The sequence below is a fragment of the Pongo abelii genome, chromosome 7 (assembly GCF_028885655.2).
Source record: "Pongo abelii isolate AG06213 chromosome 7, NHGRI_mPonAbe1-v2.0_pri, whole genome shotgun sequence".
NCBI classification, from domain to species: Eukaryota; Metazoa; Chordata; class Mammalia; order Primates; family Hominidae; genus Pongo; species Pongo abelii.
In genome coordinates, this window is record NC_071992.2 from 83,125,444 (window position 1) to 83,150,518 (window position 25,075).

Below are 25,075 nucleotides of genomic sequence, written 5' to 3' on the forward strand. Positions count from 1 at the left end.
TTTTAAATTATCATTTGTAGTCATAAATAAAGCCAGATATATGGACTTGATTATGTAATGCTGTAATTTGAAAATAGTTTTCTTTGCCCAACAGAGAGGCAGAATTAGTTCCTCCTTTTAGTGTACTTCATTAGTCAAGATACCACACCATGTGGAACTTATTTATTTTGAAAAAACTGTATTTACATTGAAAACTTTCATATTGTTAACGTGAGTGAAAAACTGTTGAGTTGTTTCATCAGCTATGTAAATATTTACTTCATCATTTTTAACTGAAAATACATCTTAATGGATGGTATTTATGGGAAGCATTGATACGCTCGTTGTGTTTATAGCTCCTAATGAAAACGTAATTTGTTTATCCATTCACTACTTGATAGTCATTTAGGTTGTTTCCAGTTTGTATCTATTATGAATGAAGTGGCCATGAATGTTCCAACATGAGTCTTTGGGTTGACATATGTTTCCATTTTTCTTGGTCAAATTCCAAGGTTTGGGATAGTTGGGTCATATGGCAAATGTATGTTTAACTTTATGAGAAACTATTTTTCAAAGTAGCTGTGCTTGCAATTTTACATTCTCTTCAGCAATGCATAAGGGTTCCAGCTGTTTCATAGCCTCACCAATACTTGGTATTGTCATTATAAATTATAAATTTATAATTTTAGTTCATGGTATTTAGTTAATAGTATTTTATTCTAATTTTAATTTTTATTTTCCTGATAACTAAAGATCTAAGTACCCTTTTATGTACTAATGGACATTTCTTTATCTCTGTTATGTCCAATTTTTTACCCATTTGAAAATATTGGGTAGTTTTTCTTTTTTCAGTATTAATTTTTTATTTATTTTTTTGGAGACGGGGTCTTGCTCCGTCAGCCATACTGGAGCGCAGTGGTGTGATCACAGCTCACTGCAGCCTCGACCTCCCAGGTTGAAATGATCTTCCTACCTCTGCCTCCTGCGTAGCTGGGACTACAGTCATGCACCACCATGCCCGGCTAATTTTTTTTTTTTTTTTTAAATAAATGGAGCCTCACTATGTTGCCCAAGTTGGTCTCAAATTCCTGGCCTCAAGTGATCCTCCTGCCGTGGCCCCCCAAAGTGCTGCTATTATAGGCAAGAGCCACCACACCTGGCCTTTTAGTATTGATTTATAGTGTTCTTTATATATTCTGCATAAGGGCCCTTTGTCAGGTGTATGTATTGCAGATATGACTTCCCTGTCTTTGGCTCACCTATTAATTTCCTTAATTGTATTTTTGATGGGGACAAAAGTCTTCAATTTTGATAAAATCCATTTTACATTTTTTACTTTTATGGTTAGTATATCTTTTTGTCTTAAAAAATATTTGCCTCTCCCAAGATCATGATATAATTTTCTATCATTTCTTTCTGGAAGTTCTCTATTTCTACCTTATACATGTAGGTCTATTGATAAAACTAGGATTAATTTTTCTGTAAGGAGCGAAATAGGAGTTGAGGTTTGTTTTATTTTCTCCATAGGGATGGATGGTTCTGGCAACATAGTTAAAATATTTCCTTCTCTGTTGAATTCAACTGGCATCTTATTAGTTTGGTGCAAAAGTAATTATGGTTTTTGCCATTACTTTTGATGGCAAAAACTGCAGTCAACGTGAGTGAAAAACTATTGAGTTGTTTCATCAGATATGTAAATATTTACTTCGTCATTTTTAACTGAAAATACATCTTAATGGATGGTATTTATGGGAAGCATTGCTAAGCTCATTGTGTTTATAGCTCCTAATAAGCTCCTAATTGTGGTTTTTGCCGTTACTTTTGATGGCAAAAGCTGCAATTACTTTTGCACCAACCTAATAGTAATAATTCAGTTAACCCTCATGTTTGAGTCTGTTTCTCTCTTCTTTTTTTTTAGCTCTACAGTAGTCCCGCCCCTTAACCATGGAGGAAATGTCCCAAGACCCCCAGCAGATTTCTGAAACTGCAGATAGTACTGAACCCTATATGCTGTTTATTCCCCCCATGCATACATACTATGATTGTTTAGTTTATAAATTAGGTACAGTAGGAGACTAATAACAATAACTAAGAAAATAGAACAATTATACTGGGGATAAAGGGGGACTACTGCATTTGACCATTTTATGCTCATTCTATTTGTTTTGATTACTGTACCTTTATAACAAGTCTTGAAATCAGGGAATATAAGTTTTCTAACTTTCCTTTTTTTCCCCCAAGATTGTTTTGCCCATTCTAAATCTTTTGTATTTCTCTATAAAATTTAGAACCAGCTTGTCAGATTCTTCAAAAGAATGTAATACTGATATTTGATTGGGCTTGTGGTGAATCTGTAGATCAATTTTGGAAAACTCAATATTTTTAAGATATCAGTTCTCAATATTTTAAGATATCTTAATTAATATCAGTTCTCAATATCTTAAAATATATATTATCATACAAAACATTTACTTCTCCCAAGATCATGATATATTTTTCTATCATTTCTTTCTTATATCTTAAAAATATTGAGCTCTTCAATCCATGAACGTGGTAGCTCTCCATTTAGATGCTATTATAAATGATAATATTATTATTTTAAGATCTTTATCATGGTATTTTTAAAAAGTTTTACCTTTTATTCATTTGTTCACCACTAGCTTCAAATGTTTGAATGGGGGAGCAGGACTTACCCTTCTTCTGCTGGGCTTGGGATTGGAGTACTGCTGAGGATCAGGAAATCTTTTTTATGTTTTATAGCCTAGTTGTCAAACTGTGAGAGATCTCATTGGCTCTGCAGCTGTGTTGTTAACTTTTTGCATTGCTGAGGAGTTTTCTTAGTGCCTTAGTCCCATCCTGGCTTTCTACACCTCAGAAGTTCTCTTTCTATCCTGCCACCCTGAACCCTGGAAGGTCTCAGAAGGATGCCTCTAAGCTCCTCTGCCTGGCCTCCAGTTTTTAGTGAGTCCTGCCTTATAGTGGGGAAAGTTCTGTGTGCCCCATGGGGGACCTTTCTTATTTCTCCTGCCCTGTCCCCAACCTTCAGCGTGCTTTAGCACTTGGTGAAGGCTTACTGGCTGGTACATGTAAGCTTGGCTTGTATCTAGGACTCCTTGGAATTCTAATTTCATATGCAGCCTCTAAAAGTTCCTGAATCCAGGTATGTTGACTCATGCCTTGTAATCCCAACACTTCGGGAGGCCAAGGCAGGAGGATCACTTGAGGTGAGTTCAAGACCAGCCTGAGCAACATAGTGAGACACTGTCTCTAGAAAAAAAAAACAAAAAATTAGCTAGGCACGGTGGTGCATACCTATAGTACTAAGTACTCAGGTGGCGACGAGGTGGGAGGGTTGCTTGAGCCCAGGAGTTCGAGGCTGCAGTGAGCTATGACCATACCATTGTTCTCCAGCCTGGGTGACAGATTGAGACCCTGACTCTAAAACAAAAACAAACAAACAAAAATTTAAAGTTCCTGAAAACTTTAGCTGATTTCTCTGTGCTCTGATCTATAGTGAATTCACACTCCTGCTGCAGCTACTGCTGCAGGTTTGAGAAGAGCCATAGGTACTTTTTCACTTATGAAGGGCTTGACACTTTCTGGAATTTATTTCCTTTAGGTTTCTTTGCATCATTAGCTTTCTGAAAGAGAGCGATTTTGTAACTTATGTAGCTTGTTATGCTTGTCAGAGTGGGAGCAATGGTCTCTTGCAACTTTCCACATCTCAATTGAAATACATAAATTCTGGGTAAAGCTTTTAAAAATATTCACTTAAGATGCCTGGAGGAAAAATCAGAGCTAAACTGAAGGAGACTGAGATACAAAAACCATTCAAAAGATCAACAAACCCAGTAGTTGGGTTTTTGAAAAAATTAGTAGGATAGATAGGCTGCTGGGTAGTCTAATAAAGAAGAAAAGAGAGAAGATTCAAAGAAACAGAATTAGAAACAACAGGATGTTACCTCTGACCTAGAGAAATACAAACAACCATCAAAGACTACTGTGAATGTGAACTGGAAAAAACTAGAAGAGATGGATAAATTCTTGGACACACCCATTCTCCCAAGACTGAACCATGAAGAAATTGATTCCCTAAACAGACCAATAATGAGCTCCAAAATTGAATCAGTAATAAATAGCCAACCAACCAAAAAAAAAAAAAGGCCCAGAACCAGACAGATTCATAGCCAAATTCTACTAGACATACAAAGAAGAGCTGGTAGCATTCTACCGAAACTATTCCAAAAAAATCGAGGAGGAGAGACTTTTACACAACTCATTCTGTGAGGCCAGCATCATCCTAACAAAACCTGGCAGAGAGACAACAAAAAAAGAAAACTTCAGGCCGATATTCTTGATGAACATTGATGTAAAAATCCTCAACAAAATACTTACAAACTGAATCCAGCAGTACATCAAAAAGCTTATCCACCATGATCAAGTAGGCTTTATCCCTGGGATGCAAGTTTGGTTCAACATATGCAAATCAATAAATGTGATTCATCACATAAAACAGAACTAAAGACCCAAACCACATGATTATCTCAATAGATGCAGAAAAGGCTTTTGATAAAATTCAAGACCCCTTCATGTTAAAAAAACTCTCAATAAACTAGGTATTGAAGGAACATGCCTCAAAATAATAAAACCACCTGTGACAAACCCACAGCCAACATTATACTGAATGGGCAAAAGCTGGAAGCATTTGCCTTGAAAACTGGTGCAAGACAAGGATGCCCTCTCTCACCACTCCTGTTCAACATAGTATTATCGGAAGTCCTGATCAGGGCAATTAGGCAAGAGAAATAGCAAGAGAAGAAGTCAAACTATCCCTATTTGCAGATGACATGATCCTATATCTATAAAACCGTATCGTCTTAGCCCCGAAGCTCCTTAAGCGGATAAACAATTTTAGCAAAGTAGCAGAATACAAAATTAATGTGCAAAAATTGTTAACATTCCTATATATCAACAACAGTTAGGTGAGAGAGAGCCAAATCAGGAAGCAATTCCATTCACAGTTGCCACAAAACAAACAAACGTAGGTACACACCTACCCAGGGAGGTGAAAGATCTCTACAATGGGAATTACAAACCACTGCTCAAAGAAATCAGAGATGACACAAACAAATGGAAAAACATTCCATGCTCATGGATAGGAAGAATCCGTATCATTTAAATGTCCATACTGCCCAAAGCAATTTACAAATTCATTGTTATTCCTTTTAAACTACCAATGATACTGTTCACAAAACTAGAAAAAATGATTTTAAAATTTACAAGGAACCAAAAACAAGCTTGAATAGCGAAGGCAATACTAAGCAAAAAGAACAAAGCTGGATGCATCACAGTTCCCAACCTCAAACTATATTACAGGGTTACAGTAATCAAAACAGTATGGTACTGGTACAAAAACAGACACATAGACCAATGGAACAGAATAAAAAGCCCAGAAATAAGGCCACATACCTATAACCATGTGATCTTTGACAAAGATGGCAAAAACAAGCAATGGGGGAAAAAACTCTCTCTTCAATAAATGGTGCTAGGATAACTGGCTAGCCATCTGCAGAAGATTGAAACTAGACCCCTTCCTTACACCATATACAAAAATTAACTCAAGATAAATTAAAGGCTTAAATGTAAAATCCAAAACTATGGAAACCTTGGAAGACAACCTAGGCAATACCATTCTGGACATAGGAACTCACAAATATTTCATGATAAAGATGCCAAAGCAATCATAACAAAAGCAAAAATTGACAAATAGGATCTAATTAAACTTAAGAGCTTCTTCACAGCCAAAGAAATTATCAGCAAACAGACAACCTACCCAATAGGAGAAAATATTTGTAAACTATGCATCTGGCAAAGGTCTAATATCTAGCATCTATAAGGAACCTAAATTTACAATAAAAATGAACAAACCCATTAAAAACTGGGCAAAGGGCATGAAAATACTCTTTTCAAAAGAAGACATGCATGCAGTCAACCAGCATGTGAAAAAAAGCTCAACATCAGTGATCATTACAGAAATGCAAATCAAAACCACAATGGAGATACTATCTTACTCCAGTCAGAATAGCTCTTATTAAAAAGTCAAAAAATAACAGATGCTGTTGTGGTTGCAGAGAAGAGGGAATACTTACACATTGTTGGTGGGAGTGTGAATTAGTTCAACCCTTGTGAAAAGCAGTGTGGCAGTTCCTCAAAGAGCTAAAAACACAGCCATTGTTCAACCCAGCAATCTCATTACTGGGTATATATCCAAAGGAATATAAAGCATTCTACCATAAAGATACGTGCACATGTATGTTCGCTGCATCACTATTCACAATAACAAAGACATGGAATCAACCTAAATGCCCATCAAGGGTAGACTGGATAAAGAAAATGTAGTACATACATACCACAGAATACTATACAGCCATAAAGAATGAGATTATGTCCTTTTCAGGAACATGGATGGAGCTGAAGGCCATTGTCCTTAGCAAACTAATGCAGGAACAGAAAACCAAATACTGCATGTTCTCACTTACAAGTGGGAGCTAAATGATGAGAACACTTGGACACGAAGAGGGGAAGAACAGACACTGGGTTTTACCTGAGGGCGGAGGGCGGGAGGAGGGAGAGGGGCAGAAAAAATACTAGGCTTAGCACCTGGGTGATGAAATAATCTGTAAAACAAATCCTGTGACACAAGTTTCCCTACGTAACAAACCTGCATATGTACACTTGAATGTAAAATAAACTTAAAAAAAAAGAAAGTGCATGGAGAAGATACTAATTTTCTCTTTTTCTTTTTCTTTTTTTTTTTTTGAGGTGGAGTCTCGCTGTGTCATCTAGGCTGGAACACAGTGGCATGATCTTGGTTCTCTACAACTTGCACCTCCTGGGTTCAAGTGATTCTTATGCCTTAGCCTCCCGAGTAGCTGGGATTATAGGTGTGTGCCACCACACCCAGCTAATTTTTGTATTTTAGTAGAGACGGTGTTTTGCCATGTTGGCCAGGCTGGTCTTTAACTCCTGACCTCAAGTGATACTCCTGCCTCGGTCTCCCAAAGTGCTGGGATTACCCCCACCTCCATCTCACAAAATGCTCTCCCAAAGGTATGAGCCACTGTGCCTGGCTGGAAGATACTAATTTTCTTAATATGATTGTCCCTGTAGTTCTTTGTCCTAATAGAAGCGTTCAGTGTACCCGTTGTAGTATGTGAACTTATTGGTAATTTTTTGTAATATGGGAACTTACGAAATTCAGATGATATTCTTAGGTTGATGTTTACATCATCCCAATTAATTTTATTTGCTTTTTAATTCATTTTTTTTTCAGAGCAGAATTTCCTTAAAAATGTGCTGCGAAATGTGTGTGGTTCTTCCTAAATTTAAGAGGTTTGGGAAACATCATTAATGCATTTAAAATTCTAATGCCTACTACATGGTGGAAAACAGAGTTTGTTGACCCAGGAGCCTCAGAAAAATATAGATATTGTAGTTTGCAGACTGGTTAAATCAAGTTATATGGCTGTTTGAATCTTGAACTTTGGAGCTGTGGTAGTAGGGAAGTTGTGCTGTTTGAGGAACTCGTATTTCAATATTGTACAGGGGACAGAAAGCTCTCTGGAGGATGAGTGCTTACTATAATAATTATAGTTAATTTTTATCATTAACTTCATTGGACAGTTTCAAAGGAGATTTTTATGCTACTTTGTATTGATTTGTACATTATTTTTAAAAGATTTCTGAAGACTGTTTCAGGGTTTGGGATTTATTCTAACTAAATCCTAAACTTTTACAAGTCCCTGTATTTCTCCATATAATAGTTTCTTTGTTTTTTTTAAGGTGGTGATGTATCTCTTTGTTGCCCAGGATGGACTCAAACTCCTGGGCTCAAGTGATCCTCCCACCTCAGCCTCCTGAGTAGCTGGGATTATAGGTGAATGCTGCTGAGCCTGGCTTGTATAATAGTTTCTTAGTATAGTATTTTCTGATTAAAACAATGTGACTCTCAGTATCTAAGTATCTCAGGCGGCAAAAGATTATTGGAGGTTAAGGGTCTGGGGTCACCTTTCTTGGGTGGAGCTAGTGAGTACTATAGACCAGGAAGACTTTAGCTGGGCCCTGGTAACACCTGGAACTTGTTAACTGAAAGTGGGTGCTCAATTGTATCCTGTTCTGTAATGTGGTCATCTTAAGTTACTTGCTGTAATTAGGATGAGAGGAAACGAGTTCTGGAGAGTTTTCTTCAAGGAGCAATATTCTGTTACAGAAATATAAGATTACTCAAATTCTGTGATTTTTATTCAGTTAGGAAAAAGTCAGTACCATTAGCCGAGTTAACGTTAAAGAGAAGAGAATTTCTTTGCTAAAAGATATGAAAGAATCCTTTTCCATTCTTTTCCAAGGCAGGAATGGAAACTTTGGAAATCAGATTTAGAAACTGACTGAGTATAATTTGGTTCCTATTTCAGCCTCCACAGGAGGTCTTCTGGCCTGACTTTTTTTTTTTTTTTTTTTTTTTTTTGAGACAGAGTCTCACCCTGTCTCCAGGCTGGAATGCAGTAGCGCAATCTCGGCTCACTGCAACCTCCGCCTCCCCCGTTCAAGCGATTCTCCTGCCTCAGCCTCCCAAGTAGCTGGGACTACAGGCGCATGCCACTACGCCTGGCTAATTTTTGTATTTTTAGTAGAGACAGGGCTTCACCATGTTTGGCCTGACTCTTTTAACTCACCTGTGGGGAAGTGTGGGCACAATATATGCAGCTTGGCAGTGAGAGAGCTGGAGCTGAGTCAAGTCAGGATTGAATCCAGGCTCCTTCATTTCCTGACTGTTCCACCTTGGAGAAGCTACTTAATCTCCTTCAGACTCAGTTTCTCCATTACTAAAATGAAGCTAAGATTACTCCCAGCCTCACAGGATTACTGAAGCATGAATTGAGTTAATTTGTATGGCTGGTGAAAAAATGAATACTGTATCAGCTTTGCTGTGACTATTTATGATAGAAAAAGTAAGTTCGAATGGTGATCTTCATTGTTCTCTCTCTGCCTTTCTTGATTTCACTGACCTTCTGGCAATGGGTAATTATTTCAAGTTCATTCTTTCTTGTGTGCTTTCATTTACTATTTAGTGAATGGGCATCACACCTGTGTGCATCTTTATTGACTTAGACTCTGTTGAAAAATCAAAACTGTTTGTATTTCTTGCCACTGATAAAAGGACCATGTCAACTGATATGAAACATTCTCCTTACTTTAGATAAGCTTAGTATTGATGCAAGTAATTTCTTGCTTAAAATACTTTTTAATATTTTTCTTAAACATTTGTAATCTCTAAAAATATATAATGCTTTTAATGTCTGAATCCATATTCTCTCAGGTATGGGCATTTGACATTGAGAGGTTTTCATTTATTTGTGTCACATTGGAATAAAAAAGAATTATAAACCAAGCATGGCCACATCTCATTTATTCTTAATTTATTAAATAGAACATAATAAGAAATCAATTGACATTATTTCCTGCTAATATTTTTTGATGGCTTTCCTAATTCAGCCCACAGAAAGGGAGATTTTAATGAAGTAACAGAAAATGGAAGAAATAGCCATGCAGCTGTCCCGTAAATGGTGTTTTAAATAATTTTGAGACATGGAAAATAATTCTTTCGATAAGAGGGGATTCCTTATTGATTGAAATTGCTTTTGTGTTGATTGAATCTGTCCTGTTGCTTTATGTATTGCTTTGATAAGGTCCATTGCTGTGTTTCTTTCAACCCTGTCCTCCCCAGGGTCTCTTCCATACCAGTAAATGCACTGGTGTTCATGCAGTTGCTTGGGCCCAAAACTTAGGCAGCAACCTTGATTTCTCTCTTCCGCTCACAATTCACAGTCAATCCATGAGCAAATCCTGCCAGCAATAACTTCATAACATAGGCAGATTCTGACTGCTCCTCACCACCTTACCCACAGCACCATCATCTTTCACTTGTCTTATTTCAGTGGAAACCTAGGTGGCCCCCTCCATAGCCAGTTCTCCACGAAGCAGCTGGAGTGAGCTTCACACCAATTCTGCTTGCAAACTTTCAATGGCTGCCCATCAGACTGAGAATAAAATGAACTCTCCACTGCCATCCCCCAGGCCATCCATGACCTGCCCTCACCTAACAACCACTTCTCAGATGTCTCTTTTCCTCCCTTTTGCCAACACAGTCTCTCGTTCCTTTGGGTCGTACATACCCCTCCTTCACTCCAATTGTTGGTGCGTTTGTCCACGGATCCTTCCTAGATATTCCCATGCATCGTACTCTCACTTCCTTAAAGTCTCTCCTGAAGTGATGTGTCTTCTAAGAAGCCTTTCCATTGATTTGTTTTATTTTTCTTCGTAGTACTTACCACCATCTGAACTTGCATTGTCTATTTAGTGGTTTATTCATCTTTGGCACATCCATTCCCTAGAATGCACACTCATTGAGGGCAAGGAACTGGCCTTTCCATTGTTATTTACCTAGTGCTGAGAACAGAGCCTGGCATAGAGTGGGTTCACAGTGACTGTCTCATGCAATAAGGATATTATTCCTTTTTGTCTGATGACAAGGGGTAAAAATATACAGATAATTTCAGGACATATGCATTAGTTTCCCAGTGGGACACTTGCCCTCAGCTGATTTTGGGATATATTGTTGAATATGCATTTTGAAATTCAATTCCTGCCATTATTCTTTGGCCAAAATGTACAATTTTACAGTTGACCTGCAGAGAGCAGCTCATTAGCAGTTTGCTGGTCCCCTAAGCTCCTGTATGCTCAACCTCCCCAACTGCCCTGGTGCAGCCCTGGCTGAGCCTGGAGGGTAAGAAGAGCCTCCTCTTCCCCAGCAGGCATGGTCTGGAATTAGTTTTGCTGTCCTAAATTAGGTATCCTGGGATGAAGGGAGGCACCAGTTTCCCCACTGAGATGCAGTATAACCTGTCTCAATAGTGTACATCCACTCTATACAATTAGATTCTATCCTCAGTCTTGATTTTTATTCCAGTTTTTTATCAGGCCTGCGGCTGAAACCTAAATCCCACTGCATTTGGAAGAAGTCAATTATATCCTATTAGATGCTAACCTTTCTTCACAACCATTTTTATTCCTACTCCACCTCAAGCAGCATCCCATCAGGGTCACCTTTACACCAGTGACCAGCTACTATATGCCATCTCCCTAGAGTGAATCCTGTCACTGTTGCCTGGAGTCTACTCACTGAGCCTCTTAGGGCCTCCAGACTACACCCCCCAATATTGGACCTAGTTCAGATTTCAGTTTACCGTGACCTTTTACATATTATGTGCACATTCAAGCTTTAAGCTCTGCAAATAATTGCCCTAAACCAGATTAATTATCACACCCAGCCTAGGACAGTTTCATTTACATCCCCAAAATGTTGGTTCTTGAGGACCTAAGGTGATTCAGATCCCGTGAAACAAGAAAACTATTGATGTTAGGGGGTATTTGGGATTTTGCAGTAGTTGAACAAATCTGCTGCATCTTTGTGGTTATGTAACAAAACTCATAGACAAAGCTATATAGACAGACACTATATTTTTTTGATGGTAATTTTCATAACCCAGGTCAGAAAAAAAGTGCTTAAAATATTTTTTAGTTATCATAGCTTTTCTTTTTCCTGTGGAAGGAAAGTTTCCTTGTTTATTTGCAGCTAATTTGCCTCATGAATATTCAGCTGTCAATGGAGCTGCAAGCCAATATCCATAGAAATGAACTCATTAGGAGCGTTTTGTTGGCAGCTATTTGATTCGTGGAGTATGTAGAAGTATTTATGATATTTCATATTTTATTTTTTCTTGATTTTTGAAACATAAAAGGATTATTGATAATAATTGTTATCCCAGGTTTTCACAGTTGAGCTTATTTAGTTTTTCTCACATTTCTTGAATTTGTAAGAAAACGCTTTCAGATATTTGACCACTTACACAGATTTTTACAAAGTAGATTATGAATAAAAAGTCATGAATGACTTAAAAGCAGTTTAAAAATGTTTTACATATTTATACATGTACAATACTTGCTCCTCCTGTTGGTTATTGTCATTGATATAGCTTGCTATGTGGGTGATGTAAAAAAGAATCGTTCTCCTTTTTGAAGGTCTTCCTTCAGAAGTTTTGCTGTTATTTAATGAAAACAGCATTGAAGAATTATATTTGGTTATAAGAAATAGAAAAAAATAGTAATAACAGCAAACATAGACATTGACACTCGATGTACCAGTTACTTTTTTTTTTTTTGAGACGGAGTCTTGCTTTGTCACCCAGGCTGGAGTGCAGTGGCGCCATCTTGGCATGCTGCAAGCTCCGCCTCCTAGGTTCACACCATTCTCCTGCCTCAGCCTCCCGAGTAGCTGGGACTACAGGTGCCCGCCACCACGCCCGGCGAATTTTTTGTATTTTTAGTAGAGACGGGGTTTCACTGTGTTAGTCAAGATGGTCTCCATCTCCTGACCTCATGGTCTGCCCACCTCGGCCTCCCAAAGTGTTGGGATTACAGGCGTGAGCCACCGTGCCCAGCCCTCAGTTACTTCACGTATATTAATTTGTTTAATGCTTATAGCAAGTCTATAGGAGTAGATACCATATTACTCTTATCTTACAAATATGGAAGCTCTGCCTCAGAGAGGTAAAGTTACTCGTATGGTCACACATCTAGTAGCTGGCAGGGTTGGGATTCAAATCCAGGCAGAGTGGCTCCAGAAAGCTCTTCACCACTTCATGTTGCTGAATTCTGTCATATTTTGGTAAAGACTAGAAATTGGACTGCCTGTTGTCCCAAAACCTGGCATTCTTTCCCCACTGATTTGAAGTGCCACCTGTTTCAAATAGTAAATTCTAAATACTCAGGATATTTTCTGGACTGTTCCTGTGCCATCGATCTATTAATACTTGTCCGTATCAACCCAGCACTAACAGTTTGAGTTACTTTGTACTAATTCCCTTTAGGAATAGAGTATGAGTCAAATGGAAAAGGAGAGGAAAGAAATTGCAGACTAAGGAAGGGGTGATATGTTGAATGAAGTGGGTAAGGACAACATTTGGTCACGAGAGGAGAGAATATGGTGAGTCAGAAAGGGCCATAGGATACTGACATGTATTTTAAGTCATGTGTGTTTTAAGGATGATGGTGGGCAATTTTAGAAGTCAGTCTTAAAGAAAAGGTAAAGTAAGTGCCTAAGTTTCTGAGGTATAAAAGTTGGAGACAAGTTGATATGGTTTGGCTGTGTCCCCACCCAAACCTCATCTTGAATTGTAGCTCACATAATCCCCATGTGTCATGGGAGGGACCTGGTGGGAGGTGATAGAATCATGGGGGCATGTCTTTTCTGTACTGTTGTTGTGATAGTGAATAAATCTCATGAGATCTGATGGTTTTATAAAGGGGAATTCCCCTGCACACGCTGTCTTGCCTGCCACCATGTAAGACGTGTCTTTGCTTCTCCTTCGCCTTCTGCCATGATTGTGAGCCCTCCCCAGCCATGTGGAACTGGGAATCCATTAAACCTCTTTTTCTTTGTAAATTACGCTTTCTCGGGTATGTCTTTATAGCAGTATGAAAACGGACTGACACGCAAAATAAATGTGTTTAAAGAATAAAACAAATTCATGTTAATTGAAATAAATGTTATGAAACCAATTTATAAATCTTCCTTTTATACCTCATGGATTGCACAGTGAGTTAGATCAGAATGTGAGATGAAGGAGGGGAGTGGCCGTCGGGCAGCAACAGATCTTCAGGTTGGGATCCTCATTCATTTCTCTGGGTTTTCCAGCACTAAATACGTTTCCTTCTACACTGCTTACATTTCCTTTTCATGGGAACTGCATTCTTGAATAACGACTAAAACAGGAATAGTGTTCTGCACTTTAAATTCAGGAAATGACCAGTTTCCTGTGCCAGAGAAAAATATGCGCCTGAGAATATTATCTATACAACGTACTTTGTACTTCCCACTTACCCTTTTCTTTCATTGTGCTGTGTTGTTCAAGTGATCTGATATCAACGTAAATTCCTGACCAGCACAATATGAAGTATTATTATATAGGAGACATAATAGTTTACTGGCATCTCTGTATAAATATTTGTATAATATTAAAAATAGGGCAATTTAATAGAGACATTAAGAAAAAAGTTGACAAATATGTTCATGTAAGCTTCTGAACTGCATTTAGAAATCCACTTTATTTCACGTTTTTCACCAGCTGACACCATGAAACATACTTTTATATGAAATGATACCAGAAAAATGGTGGAATATTTGAAATGTCTTTATTTCTTTATTATAATTCTGAACCTCATTAAAAGTTTATTTGCATCTAACATTAAGTTTCTTTACAAATATAATGACTTATGATACATAAATACATTTTAATTTAAATTTTATAAACCAGTCTTATGAATTATTTTTGTTTAAGTGTTCCATTGGTGCTGTAAAGAGTTGATAGCACCTAGAAGAAGGCAGCTTCCAGAGGAATAGTCTTCTTTTTCGAACCTGGCTTTTCTGTAGAGGTCTTGTCAGATCAGACTGTCATTTTACTTCCAGCCTGTGTGCTTCTGGCCCATGCCCTGATCTTGTGACATCTCATTGAAATTAAAGCTGTGGTTTGACCAAACTTCACTTGCATTGTTCCATTTTTATTAATACCTCGTGTTCTAAGTTCTTTCAAGGATTGAGGACATAGACAACAATCCCTATTAGCACTTTAGAGTTTGATCCTCAATAAACTTTTTCTGTCTTCTACTCTTTGTGAATCTCCAAATTTCTGCAATGGGTGGAAGATAAATGTATGATTAGAGAGATTGACATGTATACCAAGCAACTGGGAGCTAGCCTGGGATCCTGAGCAGAAAAGATCCACTACATTGTGGAAGATCCAATAGTTAAAAAATAAACAGAATTTTTGCCTCAATACCTTGAATTATAATACTTGTTCTGATATCAAGGACTTCTCCAGAAAGTAGAGTCTGTTGGATTGATTTACTGTTAATATAGGAGCAGAGAGTAGGAGAAAGGGCCCTTAACTTACCCTTTAGTTCTATTCTCTCTAGTGTTGGTAATACATAACCACAGTAGAAGTAATGGGACTAGGCTGTGGATGTAGTAATAGTGGATAGTGATAATAGGCGCAGTGGCAGAAATATCAGATAACATTTATTGGGCCCTATTTGTGTGCTAGCACTTTGCAAAGGGCTACCTATCATTACCTGCATGTAATCTTCTCCACCTCTCTGTGAGGCACGTATGATTATTAACCTGATTTAATGGGTGAGGAAACTGAGACTTAAAAGCAGCTGGCCTCTCATAAATGCTCACCACAGAGCTGAACTCCACCCTGAGGAGACATCCTGTATCTGTATGTGTTTGAGCGGGTATTTCTAAGTGTGTAGGGGAGGAAGGTGGTGGGTTAATTTTGAAGGCTTCCAAACAGCCCACTATAAACATCATACATTTCCTAACCTTCGTTCTTTTTGAAACTGATTTCTCTCTAGGGTTTGGTGTATCGCTGACCATTCAGGAAAGAGACATCAATCACCCAAAACAATACAAGGAACACAAGATCTTCATGAATCAAATGATACTTGGAATGAATACACCAATAAGAATTTATTGCCAAAAAGTTACTTTATTAAAACAAATTTTAAATAAAGAACATGGAGTTGTTTCAATCCTTGAGAAAACTAGCTGTATACATGCCTGCCAGAGCTATCTCTAACAAAAGATATCACTTCTAAGAGTAAATATCTCGCTTAATTTTAGATTCCTTGGGGAACTAAGAGTTAAGTAAAACATGCACCAATTTTCTTAGGTTTATTTTTAAGTATTTTTGTTTTAGCTTTTTTTTTCTTTGATCATGGGAGTACATTTTCACTCAAACACTTCAAGATCAAATGCTATTTTAAAACTTAGAACTCTGGAATGATCAGTATTAAAAAGTTGTGAGTCAAAAGGACCTTGACAAAACCTTAAGACTGTGGCTGGAAATGGAAATGGCTATGGCTACAAAGATTCCCAAGTCAAAAAAAAAATGAGTAAAATGGGCTTTGTATTAAAAAAAAAACAACATTACTATTAGAATACATGGCAATTAACATTCAGCTTTGGTGTACGTGATGATAGGGAGTAGTGGTGACTGTGGCAAAATGAAGGGAACATGTGGCTTCTTCAGCTCTAACTTACTATTATTCAGGTAGATAGGCCCTGTGTTAATTTTCTCCAAGTGTTTGAAGAGAGGCTGTAATTATTGAATTTTATATGAATACTCTTTTTTTAAAAATGTTAGCAATTGAATCAATGTTTTAACCACATAGTGCTGTGTTAAAACCTACCTCTACTGTTTTTGACCTCTGCTTTAGACCAACTCATTGCCTTAGGCCAATGGAAGCTAAATATCCTGTTAAAATAATAATTTTATAGGCTGAACTGTGAGATGAGTTTGTGGGAATCACGACTGCAGAAACAAACTAGAAGTTAAATGCAACAAAAAAATTAAACATTTAAGAAATTAACAAAAACCACACTTAAGAAAAGATGGCATTTATTATAGTATTTCACTGCAGTCATCTCAATAAATTTTGTAACTTTCACCTTCAATTTTAGTAATTTTATGCATAATTGTAATTCTGTCAGTAATGGTCCTGAGTTCTGTTTCATCCTCTGTCCAGTTTTACTCTTGACTTTCCTGTCACCCAAGTATTAAATATCTTCAAAACTCTGTGCCTTGTATGTAACGTACCAATCATATGCTGACAAATGGTGAATTCTTTCCCCTGAAAATTCCTGAAGAACGCAGTTCTTTCATATTTATTTTTTGTTATATTGAGGTCAAATAGAATACACTATACCAATGTGGTAATTATCTTCACATCTTGGTCAAGTTCCAGCCAAGGGAGGTTTTTATTTTTATTTTTTGATTTGGATGGTATAATGAAAAATTATCTTCGCCTAAGCTCTGAGATGATAGTGATGTTCATTTTGAATTAATAATTGGTCTGAAAAAGAGTAAAACAGCTTTTGGTGGGAAATTAGGCAGATATTAAAAGACTGTCAATAACTGACACAAAAAATCCTTTTGTTTCGAATCACAAGGAAACAGCAACAATCGAGGCTTTCACTGAGGATTTAGACATGCTGTTTGGGAATCACTGCAATCTCTTTAGGCATTTATTTGAGTAATCCAGGTGTGGGATATTTTAATGATTTGTAGAGTGATAAATGCCCACGAGGCTGAGTCTTAGATACTACTGGACTACTAACAAATGATTTATTATTCTGTCAGTTTTTGGAGTTTTGCGTGGATTGAATGTTGTCATGGAAGTTTAGGAACAAACCACGATCTATTTCAAAGATGAAAAGATGCTGCTCATATTCTGTAGGAACAAAGTAACATCATTTTATAATTATCGTTCATTGTATCTGAGTGGGAAAGAGATTACTAAACATCCTGTGAGCACAGGACAGTCCTTCACTACAAAGTTTTATTTTAAACAAAGGTTTAATCCAGCTTCAAATGTCAATAATGTCAAGACTGATAAACCATGTCATATGGTGATAGAAAAGGAAAAGAGTATGTGCTATCCTATATTCCAAGTTGCTAATGAATATTTGGGAAGCTAATACACTAGGGAAATTAATGCAGTGCAGTCTGGTGGTCTTCATAAATGAAAACCATTGAGTTAAGAACAAAAGTCGTCAGTCTTTGCAGAAGTTTATTGAGCACTTACCAAGTGCCAGATATTGCTGTAGGTGCTGGGGATTATCCCAGTGAAGAAAGCAGGTAGGCTCTGCATTCATGAAGCTCCCATCCAAATGTGGAAGACGGACAGTAAACAAATAGATAAAATGATTCTGTCCTCGTGTGTTTTGTCTTCCCCATCTCCACACTGTCTCCAATGGACTGGGGCTGGTCATTTTTTCTTTATGTATATGCTTTCCCTAAGTTACGTCTTTGTGCCAGTGACAATCAACTTTTTACTGTAAGCCCTGATCCCTCCCTTAGAACCTCAGATTGGAATGGCTAACTCCCTACTCATGATTTCCACACTGGTGCCCAATAGAAATCTGAGACCCAACAGGTCCAGAACAAACTGATTCTCCCACCCCAAAACCTTCTTCACTTTCAGTCTTCTCCATTCCAGTGATGCCACTACCAACCAGGTGTTCATGCAAACCCAAATGACAAACTTCTTTCATTTATTAGGACCAAACAAAGCCCTTATCTTCCAAAGAATTGTGATGTGATAATATTGTTTTAAGTTAAAGGGTAAAAGGAAAATATTTACCCTTATTGTTTTTTTCTCATTTATTTTCATGAAATTAGTACAGTCTTTTTTTCCTGCAACAGTGGAGTCCCTCTTAAATTTTTCCTATTTCGCCTTTATATATACAATTTACCTGTCTGTATCCGTATTAAATAGCCAAATGTTTAAGGTGACAGGGTGCTGCTAAATAGTCTACATTCAGAATTTTGAATGTAGAATATTTGTTGGAGTAATAAGGTTTAGTGCTGTATGATACGAAATTCAGATTGGCATCGGGTATCTAGAATTAAAAGTATAAATTGTTAAAATCTGCGGGACTTCTGAAAATGATCTACTGTGTGTGCCTGGACTGATGAAAAGAGTGGGAAGAGCAAAAATATGTTGAAAGAGATCATTTTGTAAGTTGAAATTATAAAATAAGAAAATGCGTTCTGAGAATGAAGCCCATGGTGAGCTTTGCTTTACTTTTGAACTAGCAACAGCACAAATGGGCAGACACGGATAAAGGAGATTGCTGTCATCTTCTTATTTCATCTTAATGAGTTTCTCCCTTTTGATTCTTGATAGCAAATTTGCGACATTTTTAGCTTTATTAAACTTTAATTAGTGGATAATATTTATCATATGCATTTACCAACAATACAAGATAATATGGAGCAAGTTAAAGAGAAAATAAAGAGTACTCTGGGAAAAAGCTCATAACTAGAGTGATATCTAGGAATATTTTTTGTGGAGCCATTGTTAGGGGAATGCTGGTGAGCGGAGCACATGCTCACACACATACAAGCTGAAAGGTCCTCAGGGGTTGGAGGGGGCAGCATCTGCGAGAGCCTCACTTCCTCTGAACGCAACTCAGCCTGTCTTTGACTCACCTGTGTAGTGTCTGCATCTCCCTACCCTTCAGAGATTATTGTGACCTGTTATATGCAGTCTTGATTGTGATTTTCATGGGTGGGAGGCGCGTCCTCTGTGGGGTGCCAGCATCCCAAGTGGTTGGGTGAGAGGATGTTGTATAGAAACAACCACTGTTTGACATTGAATTGAAAGTCAAAGTGAAATAAGTAAACTCGATTTTCCTATTAAGACTCATTTATTTCTCAAAGTCTGCTTTTTGTTTCAGTCTTTGAAAGAATAAACATAGAGAATTGTTCATCAGAAGATGATCTCTGGACCAACTACATCAGAATCACCTAGAAGTCCTGCTCAAAATGCAGATTTCTGGGTCCTAAATTAATCTGCTGAGTCACACCTCTGGGGATAGGAATCTGCATTTGGAAGAAACTCTCCAAGTCTTAAACACAAGAAAAAGTTTGAAATCCACTAGCATAAAAAAGCTATTTTCCACTGCTTGATTTCAAATATATGTATGTCAAGATGAAGATTATCTGATTCTGATGAAATTTTGGACAAGTGGGAATGAATGCAGAGATAAAACAATGTATAGAATCCTTCATGTATTTTTGTGACTAGGCTACTAATGCTTCCTTGATTGATATAAGAAGGATTAAATATGACAACAGAGTCTGAAAGGACACTATAGATGCTGGTTGTTAAAGGATGATTTTGAAATTACCTATTTATTCCTAGCTTTAGGAAGGAAGATTTAAACCTCTTATAAAAAATGTCAAACCGTTTTCATGATTTTGCGTTCTCAGCAAACATCTAAAATCTGCCTTCACTGTTGTATAAAATGAGGACCTTGGGAAAAAGAAATGCTTGGTCAGAAATGCTAACAAGTTCCAGATTTCCTTTCATATACAATTAAACAAAAAGTTCCATATTGTCACGGAGGATAAGAAGATAAAAAGTCAGATAAAGACATGGTTTACTTTCTTAGTTTGTATGTTCCATTCTAACTCATATTTTGATTCATTGTTACTACTTCCTCACTTTAATTTATCCATTTCAGAATGTGACTGAGTTCAGTTTATGAAGAAAAGGTTTATAAATGTAGAGGTGAAGTTTAAGCTTTGCTTGCACGAGAGGTTACCTGTTTACTATGTGGTCAATATGAAATGTAAACTATGTAAACTAGGGAAATAAACCACCATGTTGTTTTAAGAGTAAATGGAATGAGATAAAGAACATATTTGCGATGAGTATGTGGAAAATATTCAAGAAAAACAAAACTAAAGCAAAAAATTAAACAGAATAATACTAATAAACTGAGCACTTAAAGTTAGAAAATTCTAATTTTTTTCACCAATTATCCTTAACTTTAGATATGAGTTCAAAAATTATATCACTTGTTCCCAATAGACAAATTAGATTGACATCCAATACATGTTCATTTTATTTATTTCAGCTGATGTTGAAAAGTTGAGGCTAGTCCTTCTGATCTGACATTGTAGTTACAGAATCTGAAACATGAACTTGTTGAATCAGGAATAAATGTGGTTCTGAAGGTCATGCTAGGAGTGAGATCTTGTGGCTCGTTAGTTTTATTTTAAATAGTCTTGTTCCTCTTTTGATATAAGTTATAACATGCTTATAGCTAAATATTACAAAAATTAGAAAGTGTACAAAGGTCAATTTCCTATTACCTAAAAGGAACTACCCATTGCGTTTTGGCAAATGCCACCTACTTTTTTCTCAACATTAGCACACACCGATATTATCCATTTGTATATCTGTATATATTCTTATGCATCTGCATATATGTATGTATGTAGCAAGTATGCCACTTAATACATTTTTTCACCAGACAATATTTTATAGACATCTCGTATACACATGTATGTGTCTATGTAGTTTTCATCACATTCCATTTATGATTGCACTTTTGCTATAGTAGTCTATAATTTGAATATATCATAATATGTTTAATGATTCTTTTATTGATGGTCATTTAGATTGTTTCCAATTTTTCCATTTTGGTAATCAATACAATGAATCCCCTTGTTTGAATATTTTTCTTAGAATGAAGTCCTAGAAGTAGTATTTCTGGGTTCAAGAAAATGCCCATTTATTTTTATTTTTATCTTTTGAGATAGGATCTTACTCTGTCACCCAGACTGGAGTACAGTGGTGCGTGTGACTATGGCTCCCTGCAGCCTCAAACTTCTGGGCTCAAGTGATCCTCCCACCTCAGCCTCTTAAGTAACTAGGACTACAGGTGTGTGCCACCACGCCCAGCAAACTTTAAAAATCTTTGTAAAGGCAAGGTCTTGCTGTGTTGCTGAGGCTGACCTCAAACTCCTGGCCTTAAGGGATCCTGCCTGGGACTCCCAAAGTGCTAGGATTATAGACACAAGCCACCATACTGGCTGGAAATACCCATTTAAAAATTTGAGCTATATTGTCAATTTGCCCTCTGAAATGTTGTACCATTTTATACTCTTATTAGCCATGTCCTGAGGGTGATAATGGATGGTGTCTTGAGGACATAAACCAAATTTGCTAGATGGAAATTCTCTTCTTTTTCTCCCCTAAACTTTCTTTTTCAAGGCTCAATATAATGAAATTATTCTACTCCTTTTTTTCTTTGTGAAAATAATAGCCTATTTAGCCATTGGTCAAAACTTAATGACCACTGAGAAGAGTCCAAATCTTTGAATTACTAAAGGGCTTATTTGCCTACCATAGAGGTATGGAGAGCCCGGACCTGAACCCAGAAATTTAAATTCTGGCTTCTTAAAAGGCTGGGGGTGGGCGATAGAGGGGAAAGGAAATTCTTTCATTCCTTCTTGAAGTGTCTTCCTGGGAAATAGTGGCAGGGATATCTATCTATCTATCTATCTATCTATCTATCTATCTATCTATCTATCTGTCTATCTATCATCTATTTTATCAATCAGTCAACCTACCTACCTATCTTCTATCTATTTATCTATCTCTAATTTCGAAGAGGATCACTTCAGAATCTCTGGCCCTTTTGTTGTTTTATTAGAAATGCCATTTTCCGTTAAATTTTGGTCTTCTTGTGCTTTGCAAGTCTTAGAAGTTTAGGAAACATCTGACTCTAAATGCTTACTTCACAACTTTGAGATCCTGGTGGATAAATTTAATTTACATATACTTGATGATTTCTGGCCCTACCCCAACATTGTAATGGAAGTATAATTCCCAGAGAGGAACAGCAATGCACAAGGGTTTCTGTGTTACAACAAAACTATTATACTCAACAAATGGAATTTTACACTTTGGTTTGTTGTAAAAAAATTAGTTTAATTCTGCTCAACACCCAGTCATTTTATTAACCTGATGTTACCTTCATAATGTCTTCTTGTTTCATGCAGGCATTCTTACACCGAATGAACCAGTGTGCAGCATCAAAAGTTGACAAAAATGTGACAGAAGAAACAGTGAAGGTGAGGAAGTACAACTGGCCTTCAACCTGAGCATGAGTTTCCTATAGATAAATTTTGCTGGTGCCATGGTACTTCGCAGCCCTTCAGTTGATCAGCAGTTCAACTACAAGTTGCTGTGCCAGTCAGTTGTATTGGTAATAATTTTAAAAAGGAGAAATAGGGCTTAGGAAAAGAGATGGAAGATTAAGAGAATGGCAGAGAAGTCATAGAGTTTTTTTTTTTTTTTTCAACCAAGGCCTTGGGAACATTTGAACAGAGGAAGAAAAATAAATTGGAGGCGGCCGGGTGTGTTGGCTTATGCCTGTAATCCCAGCACTTTGGGAGGCCGAGGTGGGAGGATCACCCAAGGTCAGGAGTTTGAGACCAGCCTGACCAACATGGAGAAACCCCGTCTTTACTAAAAATACAAAATTAGCCAGCTGTGGTGGCACATGCCTGTAATCCTAGCTACTCTGGAGGCTGAGGCAGGAGAATCGCTTGAACCCAGGAAGCGGAGGTGGTGGTGAGCTGAGATGGCGCCATTGCACTCTAGCCTGGGCAACAGGAGTGAGACTCTGTCTCAAAATAAATAAATATATAAATAAAATAAATTGGAGGCTAAGAACCTCAATGTCTTTGAGAAGGAGGGAGCTGAGCCATGTAGGAGGATTGCTAGAGGTGGCTCAGGAAGGCAGGGTGTGGGCAAATGTGACTTCCAGTCTCTGTGATCACTGAAGAACAAAATATTTCAATGGTTCACTCCACATAATATCCTAAATTCAGAAACAGACGTATAATCGTTTCTTTTAAACGGCAAGGAAGGAAAATTGTGAACAGTCTTGAAAAAAAAGGATGGTAAATGAAAATTAATCATACTATAATGATTAGTCATTTAAATTGTATGTACGATTCCTGATATTTATGATGCTAACTTACTGTTTTATTTTGCTGGAAATATAAAACATTCTAAGGATTTTTAAAGGTTCTTCTGACTCTATTTCCCCATGAGTAAAATACCTAACTTTAAAATTTTCCTCCCAGGAGAGTATTTTAGTTAGCTTGCTTTTGGTTGTAAGCTAAAGAATCCTCTTACTGAAATTGAATTGAAGACACTTTGGCTCACATATCAGGGACTCCAGACAGAGGAGAAGGTTTAGCACCTGTGACCCAGAGAGGCCGTCAAGGTCGCTACATCCTCTCCAGCTAATCACTGCCACCCAGGTTATCAGCTTTGTGCTCAAGCTGGCTCTTCCTGTAGCTGCAGAGCTGTCCCAGCTTTTACTTCTACATGGGGCACCTTCCAGAGGGAAAAGAGGACTGTCCATTCTGGTATGCCCTTCTTAGGAGCATAGATGCCCTTCCCAGAAAAGCCTGCCAGCAACTCTGCTGATTTCCATGCAGCCCAGCCTTGAGAAGGGAGTGGGATACCTGGCTTGGATTGGGCAACCGAGGCCTTGCCCTGAGAGCCAGCCGCGGGCTCCTGGTTCCCAGAGTTGTGTCGGCGGCGTGGAGGGGAAGTCCAGACAAAACTGAGGCTCTGCCGGCAAGGTAGAGGAAGGCATGGATGTGCGGTTTTCAGGTTGGAGAGAGAATACTTGCTATCATAGACTTAAAAAAATTGCTTCACTACTGAGCTTACTTACACATTTGTTTATTTACAGATGTTGTTCTCAAACATTGAAGACATCCTTGCAGTACATAAAGAATTCTTAAAAGTCGTGGAAGAATGCTTACACCCCGAACCTAATGCTCAACAAGAAGTGGGAACCTGCTTTCTTCACTTTGTAGGATAAATTTCTTTTTATTTTAAAAGTTCTTTTCCCCTGGATTTTGAGATTTAGCTCTTGGCATAGTGGTATGTGTGAATTCAATATTAGAAGTAAAATCTGACACCAAAAGTTTAGGGTCTTTTAAGGCCAATGAAATCTTCCACTTAGAGCTAGAAAAGGGGAGAGTGCCTCACATCATCCATTTTACTGAAGAATAAACAGCCTTTTCTTTTCCCCGACAAGTTAGTTCTTCGCGTCCTCTGTAGCTTTGAATTCTAATGAATATTCAGGCTGTTCATAATGAATGAATTTTTATGTTTCTCTCAAACATAGAGCATTTTTCTTTTGAGACAGAAAATCCTCATTCCTATAATGGCACGATGAGCCTTTTATTAGTCAGAATGTTCCCTTGTTAATCAACTTGTGACAAACCTGGAGTTAAATAAACCCAGTAGCAGGAATTTTCCCCAAGGATGGTTTCTCAGAAGGTTGTACTGAGCAGTGCAGACACAATAACCAGCCAGTACTCAGTTGTTTCAAATTACACATCCTGTGCCTATATGATCATTTTCATCTCTTTATAAATGATGCCTGAAATTATTTATGCAATTAATTTGCAAAATAAAAAGACAACTGTGTAGTGAAAATTGTTTTCAGAACTAAAGGGCATTCACACCAAAAAAAAAAAGAATGCTGCTATGTATACCGTTACACTGATGCTAATTTTGAGAATACCAA

At 37.5% G+C, this 25,075-nt stretch overlaps 1 protein-coding gene across 5 annotated transcripts in view; it reads left to right on the forward strand.

Moving 5' to 3' along the window:
- Window positions 1-25,075, forward strand: part of PREX2 (phosphatidylinositol-3,4,5-trisphosphate dependent Rac exchange factor 2) — a 308,213-nt gene that overhangs the window by 49,250 nt on the left and 233,888 nt on the right. For 4 of the 5 annotated variants that reach the window (XM_054561712.2, XM_024251586.3, XM_024251587.3 and 1 more), the window contains exons 2-3: window positions 22,518-22,589; window positions 24,230-24,352. In XM_054561712.2, the coding sequence (XP_054417687.1) occupies window positions 22,518-22,589; window positions 24,230-24,352 (195 nt within the window). Of the gene's footprint in view, window positions 1-21,205; window positions 21,395-22,517; window positions 22,590-24,229; window positions 24,353-25,075 lie in introns of those variants that run through there. The other variant, XM_054561714.2, reaches the window with a different exon arrangement.